Source organism: Myxine glutinosa, chromosome 9, assembly GCF_964187855.1.
Source record: "Myxine glutinosa chromosome 9, kmMyxGlut1.1, whole genome shotgun sequence".
Lineage (NCBI taxonomy): Eukaryota > Metazoa > Chordata > Myxini > Myxiniformes > Myxinidae > Myxine > Myxine glutinosa.
In genome coordinates, this window is record NC_136269.1 from 149,420,488 (window position 1) to 149,433,939 (window position 13,452).

Consider the following 13,452-nt stretch of genomic DNA (forward strand, 5'->3'; position numbering starts at 1 on the left):
TGAAGCTATCTCTGAGGGCCTTTCACTCACTCACCGCAGGCAGGTAGGTGGCCTTTCTGTCTTCTACCGACTCCTCTCCGGCCTTGCTCCCCCAGCTCTCTCTGTGCTCTGTCCCCCAAATATTCCTACAGGTCGCACAAGATCTGCCAGCAACCCTCTGATGGTTAAACTGCCGAAATCTCGGCTCTCTGCTCACCTTCACTCTTTCATTCCTCTTTTCTCCCGCCTGTGGAACAAGCTCCCACACTCCCTTCAATCCCTCTCCTCCCTCCAGGTCTTTAAAACAGCTGTTCACCACCATCTCTTATCTTCCCCCATCCATAACCTTGATCTTTTCTACCCCCACTAATTCACCCCAGATCCACCTTGTTTGAAATTCCAACTTCTTTCCTGGAAATCCTGGCAGTGTCCATATGTTTATACCTCTCCCACCCCCCCCCCCTTCACATGCCTCCCCCCCAAAGCCCTCTCCCTCCCACAGATCTCTCGATGTCTCCATGTCTCTCGGTCCCTGCTCTCAAATGTTGTGTTTGTGTCCTTCCCCCTCTCTCCCCATCTTGTCTACCGCTCCCGATGTTATTTGTTTTATGTGTCTGTTTGTCTTTCTGTGTGATTAATGTTCGCTCTTTCACGAGCCTCGATCTTGTATACAAAAACAAAAAACAAAAAAAAAACAGCGACAAACCAACAGCGACAAACCAACAGCGACAAACCAACAGCGACAAACCAACAGCGACAAACCAACAGCGACAAACCTACAGCGACAAACCAACAGCGACAAAGCAACAGCGACAAACCAACAGCGACAAACCAACAGCGGCAAACCAACAGCGGCAAACCAGCAGCGACAAGCGAGCAGCGACAAACCAACAGCGACAAACCAACAGCGACAAACCAGCAGCGACAAACCAACAGCGACAAACCAACAGCGACAAACCAGCAGCGACAAACCAGCAGCGACAAACCAGCAGCGGCAAACCAACAGCGGCAAACCGGCAGCGACAAACCGGCAGCGACAAACCAGCAGCGACAAACCAACAGCGACAAACCAGCAGCGACAAACCAGCAGCGACAAACCAACAGCGACAAACCAACAGCGACAAACCAGCAGCGACAAACCAGCAGCGACAAACCAACAGCGACAAACCAACAGCGCCAAACCAGCAGCGAAAAACCAGCAGCGAAAAACCAACAGCGACAAACCAACAGCGACAAACCAACAGCGACAAACCAACAGCGACAAACCAACAGCGACAAACCAACAGCGACAAACCAACAGCGACAAACCAACAGCGACAAACCAACAGCGACAAACCAACAGCGACAAACCAACAGCGACAAACCAGCAGCGACAAACCAACAGCGACAAACCAGCAGCGAAAAACCAGCAGCGAAAAACCAACAGCGACAAACCAACAGCGACAAACCAGCAGCGACAAACCAACAGCGACAAACCAACAGCGCCAAACCAGCAGCGAAAAACCAACAGCGACAAACCAACAGCGACAAACCAGCAGCGACAAACCAGCAGCGCCAAACCAACAGCGACAAACCAACAGCGCCAAACCAGCAGCGGAAAACCAGCAGCGAAAAACCAACAGCGACAAACCAACAGCGACAAACCAACAGCGACAAACCAACAGCGGCAAACCAGCAGCGACAAACCAACAGCGACAAACCAGCAGCGCCAAACCAGCAGCGAAAAACCAACAGCGAAAAACCAACAGCGACAAACCAGCAGCGACAAACCAACAGCGACAAGCCAGCAGCGCCAAACCAGCAGCGAAAAACCAGCAGCGAAAAACCAACAGCGACAAACCAACAGCGACAAACCAGCAGCGACAAACCAGCAGCGACAAACCAACAGCGACAAACCAACAGCGACAAACCAACAGCGCCAAACCAGCAGCGAAAAACCAACAGCGACAAACCAACAGCGACAAACCAGCAGCGACAAACCAACAGCGACAAACCAGCAGCGCCAAACCAGCAGCGAAAAACCAGCAGCGAAAAACCAGCAGCGAAAAACCAACAGCGACAAACCAACAGCGACAAACCAGCAGCGACAAACCAGCAGCGACAAACCAACAGCGACAAACCAACAGCGAAAAACCAACAGCGACAAACCAGCAGCGACAAACCAGCAGCGACAAACCAGCAGCGACAAACAAGCAGCGACAAACCAGCAGCGAAAAACCAACAGCGACAAACCAACAGCGACAAACCAGCAGCGAAAAACCAACAGCGACAAACCAACAGCGACAAACCAGCGACAAACCAGCAGCGACAAACCAGCAGCGACAAACCAGCAGCGACAAACCAGCAGCGACAAACCAACAGAGACAAACCAACAGCGCCAAAGCAGCAGCGAAAAACCAGCAGCGAAAAACCAACAGCGACAAACCAACAGCGACAAACCAACAGCGACAAACCAGCAGCGACAAACCAGCAGCGACAAACCAACAGCGACAAACCAACAGCGACAAACCAACAGCGACAAACCAGCAGCGACAAACCAGCAGCGACAAACCAGCAGCGACAAACCAACACCGACAAACCAGCAGCGCCAAACCAGCAGCGAAAAACCAGCAACGAAAAACCAACAGCGACAAACCAACAGCGACAAACCAACAGCGACAAACCAACAGCGACAAACCAACAGCGACAAACCAACAGCGACAAACCAACAGCGACAAACCAACAGCGACAAACCAACAGCGACAAACCAACTGCGACAAACCAACTGCGACAAACCAACAGCGACAAACCAACAGCGACAAACCAACAGCGACAAACCAACAGCGAAAAACCAACAGCGACAAACCAACAGCGACAAATCAACAGCGAAAAACCAACAGCGACAAACCAACAGCGACAAACCAACAGCGACAAACCAACAGCGACAAATCAACAGTGACAAACCAACCGACAAACCGACAGCGACAAATCAACAGCGACAAACCAACAGCGACAAATCAACAGCGACAAACCAACAGCGACAAACCAACAGCGCCAAACCAGCAGCGAAAAACCAACAGCGAAAAACCAACAGCGACAAACCAACAGCGACAAACCAACAGCGACAAACCAACAGCGACAAACCAACAGCGACAAACCAACAGCGACAAACCAACAGCGACAAACCAACAGCGGCAAACCAGCAGCGACAAACCAACAGCGACAAACCAACAGCGCCAAACCAGCAGCGAAAAACCAACAGCGACAAACCAACAGCGACAAACCAGCAGCGACAAACCAACAGCGACAAACCAACAGCGCCACACCAGCAGCGAAAAACCAACAGCGACAAACCAGCAGCGACAAACCAAGAGCGACAAACCAACAGCGCCAAACCAGCAGCGAAAAACCAACAGCGACAAACCAACAGCGACAAACCAACAGCGACAAACCAACAGCGGCAAACCAGCAGCGACAAACCAACAGCGACAAACCAACAGCGACAAACCAGCAGCGACAAACCAACAGCGACAAACCAACAGCGACAAACCAGCAGCGACAAACCAACAGCGACAAACCAACAGCGCCAAACCAGCAGCGAAAAACCAACAGCGACAAACCAACAGCGACAAACCAGCAGCGACAAACCAGCAGCGACAAACCAACAGCGACAAATCAACAGCGACAAATCAACAGCGACAAACCAACAGTGACAAATCAACAGCGACAAACCAACAGCAAAAAACCAACAGCGACAAACCAACAGGGAAAACACAGCGACAAACAAACTTCCATTTCTCAACGTAGTTTGGGGATTTGTTATCCCCACACGTTTTGAAAACGGGAGATGTTGTAATCGGCTGTTTGTCTGTCCGTCACCCCTAAACCTGTGCAGAAATTCACCAAGCCTGGTAATTATGACTACCACATGACAAGAAGGTGCTTGCGCTGTATCATTTTTGTTCCCGTCCCCTATAGTGTGGTCGAAAGGTTGAATACCAAAAAATGCAATGATGGGCACATTTTAAAACATTTTTCAATGAAAACTTTGCATATGCAATCAGCATTGGCAGACACATGAAATACGCAACGATTCGTGTGGCTCACATAAATAAATAAATAAATAAAACATTCGCCACTTCAATTTGTTTCATCTCACGTGACATCCAGGAACATTGTCAAAACTGATCAAGCATTGCATTTGTGTGGCTCCTTTTGAGGAGGTCGAGGAGGATTTCAAACAGTCAGACAAATCGAGACAGAGCAAGCAGGCAGCCCGTACAGACAGCTCACTTTCAGGTTTACGTTTCCCCTTCGATAAAATACGCCTTTCAATCTTCGGTGTTTGGTGGATTTCTGGCTCAACAACATGCTCGCGACTTTCGGAAAAATCCTGTGTGGAAAGGTAAAGGAAGGAAGAGGTGGGGAGGGATGCTGAAAAAACAACTCAGACAACGAGGAACATGTAAGCTTTCAACAACTAAAAGGTCGATCCATTTTCCATATCCAGAAAGAACCAGGCAACCCTTTTTGTAGACACGACATGGCGGCACTTACAAAGACTGCTGACATCAGGACGCCAATCACACTTGGTAAAAGTGGGAATTTAACTGCGAGTGCTGAATTTTCCAGTTTGCAATCCAAAAACACGGCAAACTGAATGAAACATCTGGATTGTTTCCAGGGCAACCATTTGGTCCAGGAGCCAGGGGTTATTTATTTTCCGGAATTGACTAAGCATGTGCATGTTGTTTTGGAATAGATATATTACCAGGCATTCCAAAAACCCAGGCCTTAATGCTCAACAGTGGTGGGTGGGAGTTTTAGGCCTCTGGAAGTGGGAGTACCATAAAATCCATCATATCACGACTTTGTGGAACACCAGATTCAATTGTGAAACGTATTCAATTTTTATTTCTATACTAATCAATATATCCTGACAAATGAGGTATCATATCAAAGATAATTATGTGTTAATTCACATGGTATATAATTTAGATTTAGCTATATCTGCATTTTCATACAATTTTGGATGTCCTATCTTTTTTCGAAGTTTCGGGAACTGAGTGGCGGGCTGACGAGGAGGGGGAGTGCCGTTGAAGCTGAAGGGAAAGGTGTCTGCTGCATGTGTGAGAAGTGTTATGATTTATGGGAGCGAGACATGGGTAATGAACGTAGAGCAGCAACGACGGCTGGAAAGGGTGGAAATGCGAATGGTTCGGTGGATGTGTGGAGTATCGTTGAGAGAGAGGAAGACAAATGATGAATTGCGAAGGATGATGGGAATAGAGCCTGTGATGGATGCTGTGAAGAGAAACAGTTTGAGATGGTTTGGTCATCTGTTGAGGAAGGATGAAAGTGACTGGTTGAGAAGAGTGATGGAAATGAATGTAGAAGGAAGTAGAGGACGGGGAAGACTGAGAAAGACTTGGCTAAAGGTGGTGGAAGAAGAAATGCGGGCAAGGGGGTTAACAAGGGGAGATGTAGAAAATAGGGCAAAATGGAGAAGATTGTCATGGGGACCGCAAGGCTAACCCCCGCTCTTGCAGGGAAAATGGCCTTAAAATGCCTGTTGTTGTTGTTGTTGTTTGGATGTCCTATCTAGCATGTCCGACACAGTCTCTTTATATGTTCCGAAGAAACATGAACCTTTTTGACTTTTTCTTTGAGCTTCAGGCGTCTTTGATAAAACAGAGTTATGCATATTTCCTGAGAGATTCACATTCCAGTTTTATACTCACATCAAGAGGTCCAAAACCGGCTCGTCATACAGCAAGTTATGATTTAACTACAACGGCACTCAGTAGACAGCATACCTCCACCTGGTTGGCCATATCACTCAATGGTGAAGAATCACTTAAAAAATTCCACCAGCTGGATCCGGATCTGGATATTCACCAAAATTGAATCGATTCTTCCTTGTCACACACACAACCTGTCCAACAAGTTTCGTCCAAATCCATCAATAACTTTTTGAGATATCCTGCTGTGTATCGTTGTTGGCCCTATCTCCCAATGGTGAAGAATCACTTAAAAAATTAAATAATTCTCATATCCGAATCCATATTCGATCCTCACCAAAATCGAATAAAATCGTCCTTGTCAGACACGCAACCGGTCCGGCAAGTTTCGTCCAAATCCATCAACAACTTTTTGAGATATCCTGCTATGTATCGTTTTTTGTCCTATTCCCGATGGTGAAGAATCACTTAAAAAATTATTCGAGCCGGATCCGAATCCGGATCTTCATCAAAATCTAATAATTCCGTCCTCGTCACATACGCTACATCTCTGGCAAATTTCGTCTGAATCCGTCCACAACTTTTTGAGAGATTTTGTTCACAAACAAATGGACAGACAAACAAACAGGGGTGAAAACATAACCTCAATCCACCTTTGGTGGCGCAGGTAATAAATGTGATTCAGTGTGAGAATATTGGGTTCTGGAGCACAATTCAAGAATATCAACTGAAACAATCTTCCTTGACTTTTAAATTAAAATATTCAACACATTTTTACAGAGAAAACCATTACACACATACACGGGGCCTTCACAAAGTAGTCACACCCCTTGACTTTTAAATTCAAATATTCAACACAGTTTTACAGAGAAAACAGTTAAACAAACAAACAAACACACACACACACACACACACACACACACACACACACACACACACACACACACACACACACACACACACACACACACACCACTTGACTTTTTCACATGTTCTTTTGTCCTCAAGTTAAAATGGATAAAAATGAGTTTTTGTCACTGATATGCACTTTTTGGACACACACACACACACACACACACACACACACACACACACACACACACACACACACACACACACACACACACACACACACACACACACACACACACACACACACACACACACACACACACACACACACACACACACACACACACACACACACACACACACACACACACACACACACACACACACACACACACACACACACACACACACACACACACACACACACACCAAAGTGGTTTTTTTTTTTTTTCTCTCCATCATTCCACCTTGGTTGTTATGATATACTTGTAGGATTTTTAGTTTCAGGTAATATTGTTGTTAAGATTTTTGTGTGAAATAGAGATGACTTTAATAAAAGGTTAAAAAAAAAATGTTTGTGAAGGAAAAAGGAAAAGGCGGCAAAGAGGCCAGAAGAGGAGAGAGGAGAGGAGATCGGAGAGGAGGAGAGAGCTGTGAGAGAGATACAGCCGAAAGTTGCATCGAGGCTGAGAGCGGACTTTTTTGTTATTGGTCGCGAATGAGTTGAGGCTTCCCGGGAAAGAGATTGCCCGCGATATCGTCCTATATTGCGATTGCAATTAAACCTGCGTCAGGTTTTATTTCCAAATGTGAGTTATTGTGGAGGGGGAGCAAGCGCCTCCATTACAGACCGATACGCCATTTTGTCCTCGAAGAGGCCATCTGCTTGGTGCATTTTGTCTCGTCATTGGGATTCCCATATCGACATCATTTTATTGATCACTGTTGGTTTTCCATACCGGCTTAATCGTTGGTGGACGTGAGGTGGGGATTACACTCACGTTTTGGGGGATCGTTATCCCATGCCGCCAGCTGCCCGACTGCCCACCTCGTAACTCTTTATCTGCACTCGCGCTAATACCCGACTATTTATTGCCATCCTGCACGACCTCAAACTTCACCCAGCGTATGGATTAGTGCACGGACTTTGGAGAATGTTACATTCCACTCACGTTTGGCGTATCATGAGTTCATTGCTTTGAGAGCATTGGGGGGAATGATGGTACTGTCATATGTATTGTTCATTTGACGCAAGTGATATTTTCATCGTACTTTCTTTAATAGTGTTATTATTGTGTATGTGAGAGTTCTTAATACAATTACTTGTTTTGTTATACAATTGCCTTGGTATGGTTTTACCATGGTTTATTAGAAAATGCAAAATAATAAATCTTTCTGCCGTGTTCCCGCTCCAGACTCTGAGGTGCACCACAACCGGGGTTTGGGGAGGTAACACGTAACAGTAATTTCACCAAAAGGGCGTTGACAGTGAACCACAAGCACCCTGCAGAAACCTAGGGGGTCGGCAGGGTACAAAGCACGGAAAGAGCAGAGGGTGCAAGACCAGAAAGGGGACGGTGGAAGACACAGAGACCACCGACCTGTCAGCGATTGCAAAGTGATAGACGTAGAGACTCAGATTCAACATGGGAGATTTCAATGATCTTCAAGGCCTTTGTTTCCAATTGCTAATACATCAAAACAATACCAGACAAATACTTATGCTCCCAAATCGACTTCCCAATTATAAATATGTATAAATTTCATGGTTTTCTATATTTAATGTTTTTTTCTTTAAAACCTTTGCATTTCTTGCATGTTTTCCCACAGTCCACACTGTTAAACACCCTTGGTGAATCAATTGCTCAAACCTTTCACTCCATTCTTCTTTAACGGCCACCATTATCCCACCTTTCTTGTGGAGTCGGCAAGGGGAAGCTTGGCTTGAGATTTCACAAACCGGCTGGCCAGGCCTGACGTTCGACTAGTTGGGGCAGAAATTTGTAATTTGTTCATGGTGCCGGCGATAGCTCGCAGACTCTGTGAAGGACACAATGGGAAATTTAACTTCCACCAACGAATGCTGGCAGAAGGAACGCCCATTCAACTCAACGTCAATCCGAGGGACACATTGATGATTCACCCTGCCTGTGAAACACCAGACTGTTTATATCTGGGCAAGGAATCAAACCCAGGATAGACAGCTTGCAGGTGAGTGTGTGACTTCTAGCTCATCCCGTCAGGCCAAACTTTTGACTCCATTGAGTGGAACAAAAGAGGAGATCGGGAATAGGAGACAGAGGCAGACAAGTATGTGCCAAATAAATCTAAATAATGTAAACGTATTCTGCTTTAACATGGCGGTCATTTTTATTGTTCTGAAGATGGACCCAAATGTTTTCAACCCTTTATTCAGCAGACCAACTCATCTCAGCATCAGGTGGGTATTACTTTGAAAGAAGAGTCAAAGGATAATAATTTATGTTTGGCATTTTAATTTTCATTTCGTGGAGGGTTCCTCATGATCTTCCTGAATTGTGATACACAAAGCACCTACCTCCCATGTGACTCCAGACGTAACTCCAGCTTTTCCACCATGCAGTATTGTGCTGAGCAGTTGACTGGTTTGCTCGCGTGGAATGATGTTCTCCTCTTGGATGCGGGTCCATGCTACCTGCGCTCGTGCTGAATCGTCGTTTTTGTCTAAATGGTCGACACGAGCACAAACAGTTGCATCTCTGAAGGTGTTGCGAATTGGCTGAAGAGCGAACAGCAACACAACACAACAAATTGGTCAACGGAGAAGATGCATTCCAAGTGTGGACGGAGTGCTCTGAGTAAGTAGAAACACCCGCTCCCTGAGGGACACATCCAAATTTGTCCAACAATCCACTCAGTGCATTTCTTAATCTCTAAAGAAGTTATACCACAGAGTTGCAGCAAGTAGTAGTACATCTGGTCTCGATCACAGTCAGGTACATTCTCAGTCATCTGCACCATGTTCTCTAGGATGTCAACCTGGAGAAAATAACATGAAGTTTGTGATGATAGGTGCGGCAGAGGTGAATATTGTGAATAGCGGAGCAGAATACGACTTATGCACCAAATGTGGATGGTTTAAACAGTCTGAAAACTGCCACCATTGAACCGCCTTTAGAGGCAATTTTTCCCTGCAAGGCAGGGGTTGGTCTTTTTCGGGCACCTTGGTCCCATTTTTGAAGGAATGTTTTACGGCCGGATGCCCTTCCTGCCTGTTAGTCGCCTCTTGCGACACACAGGGAATTACCAGTGAACTGGTACTCAATTTGCCGACCTCGGAAGGATGACAGGTTGTCAACCCCCCTGGCGTTAATTCAGCGATCGACCGGAATTTGAACCCAGGATCCCAAGCCGGCACCCTAACCAAGCCGACCAACACCAGGGTAAACTGCCACCATTGCCTTCAACCAATTAATAAGAAAATCAAATATTAATCACCATAAACAAATAAATAACTAATTTTGAAAACACTTTGCAGGGCTTCAATGGCGCACACAAGTGAAACTCAGGAAAGGAAAGTATGACTAATACACGCATTCACTTACAAACAAACACCATATATTGTATCCCATTGATTGGCTAACAAAATGACCAACACGCACATCAACTTACAAGCAGAAACCATACATTGTAATCCCATTGATTGGCCAAAATAAAAGCCATACCTCATTTTCTGCAACACATTTCTCTGCAAACCACTGGAGCATACGTGGATGAGCCCGGATGGACGGCGTCTACACATGGACAAAATAAATATCAGCAAATGCATTTGTTTTTTCAAAGAAAGGATGCAAATATAAAACGACTTGGGTCACCATATCAAGATCGAGTTATTTAGATTTTAGTAAAGCATCAACAACATCATTGTTAGCCAAGATGAAGTCATAAATGAGCAAATTCATATTTGCATGAACACAGCAGAAAGGAGGGAAACACAAAAACAGCAAGGGACACAAAAGAGGGACACTTGGAGGAAGGAACACACAAAAAAAAAACGTCCGACGTCAGACGCCCGAGCACCGCCATAGTTGGGTATATGCCTCAGAATTTAAAGCTCGGTTGCCCATCCGTCACGCTGTGGTGTTCACGACAGGGAAAACACACGACATTATTTTATCATTTATTTTTGATGGGGAACTGCGAGTGATTATTTAATTATATATTTATCATTTAGTTTATATTCCGCCTGGATGGCCATATCACTCAATGGTGAAGAATCACTTTAAAAATTATACTAGCCGGTATAAATAATACTATCCGGATCTTCAGCAAAATTGAATCTTTCTTCCTCATCACACACAGAACCTGTCCAACAAGTTTCGTCCAAATCCGTCCACAACTTTTTGAGATATTCTGCTATGTATCGTTTTTGGCCCTATCTCCCAATGGTGAAGAATCACTTAAATAATATAAATAATTCTCATATCCGAATCCATATTCAGATCTTCACCAAAATCGAATCGTCCTTGTCAGACATCCAACCGGTCCAACAAGTTTCGTCCAAATCCGTCCACAACGATTTGAGATATCCTGCTATGTGTCGTTTTTGGCCATATTTTCCAATGGTGAAAAATCACTTTAAAATTTATAGTAGCCGAATCCGAAACTTCACCAAAGATCTAATCATTTTGTCCTCGTCACATACGCTACATCTCTGCCAAATTTTGTCCGAATCCGTCCACAACCTTTTGAGATATTTTGTTCACATACGGACAAACAGACAAATCACTCATTGAGCGACACATGGCAAAAGAGAACAAAGCAGAATGGCACTCAGTAGAACATCCTTCTGACCTCAAATAATTGGTGATTGAATTCAGTTAGCGGATATGAAAATCCTATTCAAATTTAAAGTCAATTGGATGAAAATGGAGGATTTTAGAAATCTGCCCAATGTTGACCTTTTGGCGGATGTTGATCTCAAAAATAGTTGGTAGTTGATTTATGTTAGTCGATATGTAAATCCCATTCAAATTTTAAGTCAATCAGATAAAAATTGAGAATTTTAGAAATTTGAAAAAAGTGGTTGACCTTTGGCCTACATTGACCTTTTGACCTATGTTGATCTCAAAAATAGTTGGTGGTTGAATTCAGTTAGTCGATATGTAAATCTCTATGGAAGTCAATCGGATAAAAATTAAGCATTTTAGAAATTTGAAAAAAGTGGTTGACCTATGTTGACCTTTTGAACTCAAAAATATATAAGATTTTATCGGATCACAAACTCTACCACTTGAAGTTTTGTGAAGATCGGTTATAAAATTGTGACCTGCAGGCAAGTATAAGTGAGCGGACAGACAAACACACAAACCGGAGTGATCAACATACCTGTCCAATTTTTTTTTTTTTAAACCAAGTAACTAACAAACAAGACAGACAGACAAACAGATGGGGCGAAAACATAACCTCCATCCACATTTGGTGGCGGAGGAAAAGAGAAAGAGCCAACTTTGCGGCATAATTGGAGCGGGTCGAGTTTTGAGGTCAGATTGGGAGAGTTGATAAATCGGATGACTTTGGATTCAATTCTGTCCAGTAAGTATGTGGAGCTAGAATGTCCCCAGCTGTGAGAGCAGTATTCTATTCAAGGCCAAGTCAATCCTTTATATACAGACTTGGCATTTAATATGGAATATTTTTTTTGTGGGGGTGAACTTACTTTTCAAGTTGACTGAGAACCAAAAGTTCATTGGAATTATTTTGAAATTATTCTAGATTTTGTTAATGTGACCTTTAAAAGAAACAAAAAACACATTTGACATTTCGAAGCAAATAAATTGATCCTTGAAAGTGATGGAAACTGATATCGAACTCAATTCACGGACAGTACTGTGTTAAACTACTGTACGTTTTCCAGAAGTATTTCTTTATTTTGCACATTAGCCAAATTTTTTTTTAACAAAAACTAAAGTTAAATTACAACTGGGATTACGGACAGTAAAATTACAGTTCATTACGTCGAGTAACCCCCACGAGCATTCAGGAGAGCACGGACACGTTGATGCATGCTGTTCACGAGATTTGCCAAGGTTTGGACAGGAATCGCTTGCCACGCAGTGACAATGGCCTGCTGCAATTCACGCACAGAGGTAGGCTGCTGGTCCAAGTTGTCGATTTGACGCGTTAATTCTGCCCACAAGTTCTCTTTCGGATTCATATCCGGGGACATGGCAGGCCACTCCATATGCTCTACACCACGCTCAGCAAGAAAGTGTTGGATCATGCGAGCACGATGAGGCCATGCATTGTCATCTTGGAAGACAAAGTTTCCTCGAAAGACTACACGAGCAAATGGAAGCAATGTTTCTTCCAGAATGGCCCTGTACTTGAACTGGTTCAGGTTTCCATTCAGAACAACCAGGTCCGTTTTTCCCCCTGCATGAAAAGCAGCCCAAACGGTCACCCCACCACCTCCAGCTTGGACTCTTGGCACTATACAATCTTCGTTGTAGGCTTCATGCACTTGTCTGCGCACTCGGACATGGCCATCTTGACGATAGACCAGAAATCAAAACTGGTCACTGAAGATCACACGATTCCAGTGTCCTGGCTGCCATTGACGGTGCTCTCTGGCCCACTGCAATCGGCGCTGGCGGTGTTGTCTTGTCAGGCGTGGCTTTCTCAGGGGACGCCTGGCACGATAGCTTGCTTGAACCAGTCGTTGGTTGACTAGCCTTCTGGATGCAGGCACATTTGTCAGTTGCTGCCACTCAGCCCTAAGCCGATTAGCTGACTTGGTACGGCCATTGCGGACTAACCGGTGCAGCTGGCGATCATCCCTCCTTGTGGTTCTGCGGGGACGTCTTGGCCTCGATATTGGAGGACGGACACCCCTCTGAGCATTTTGTTTCGGGATCTTTGA

At 44.8% G+C, this 13,452-nt stretch overlaps 1 protein-coding gene across 1 annotated transcript in view; it reads right to left on the reverse strand.

Moving 5' to 3' along the window:
* Nucleotides 1–13,452, reverse strand: part of LRPPRC (leucine rich pentatricopeptide repeat containing) — a 210,322-nt gene that overhangs the window by 44,842 nt on the left and 152,028 nt on the right. The window contains exons 26-29 of the mRNA XM_068127929.2: nt 10,256–10,324; nt 9,479–9,569; nt 9,109–9,254; nt 4,252–4,351 (exon numbers count right to left, since the gene is read on the reverse strand). Of these exons, the coding sequence (XP_067984030.2) occupies nt 4,252–4,351; nt 9,109–9,254; nt 9,479–9,569; nt 10,256–10,324 (406 nt within the window). The remainder of the gene's footprint in view (nt 1–4,251; nt 4,352–9,108; nt 9,255–9,478; nt 9,570–10,255; nt 10,325–13,452) is intronic.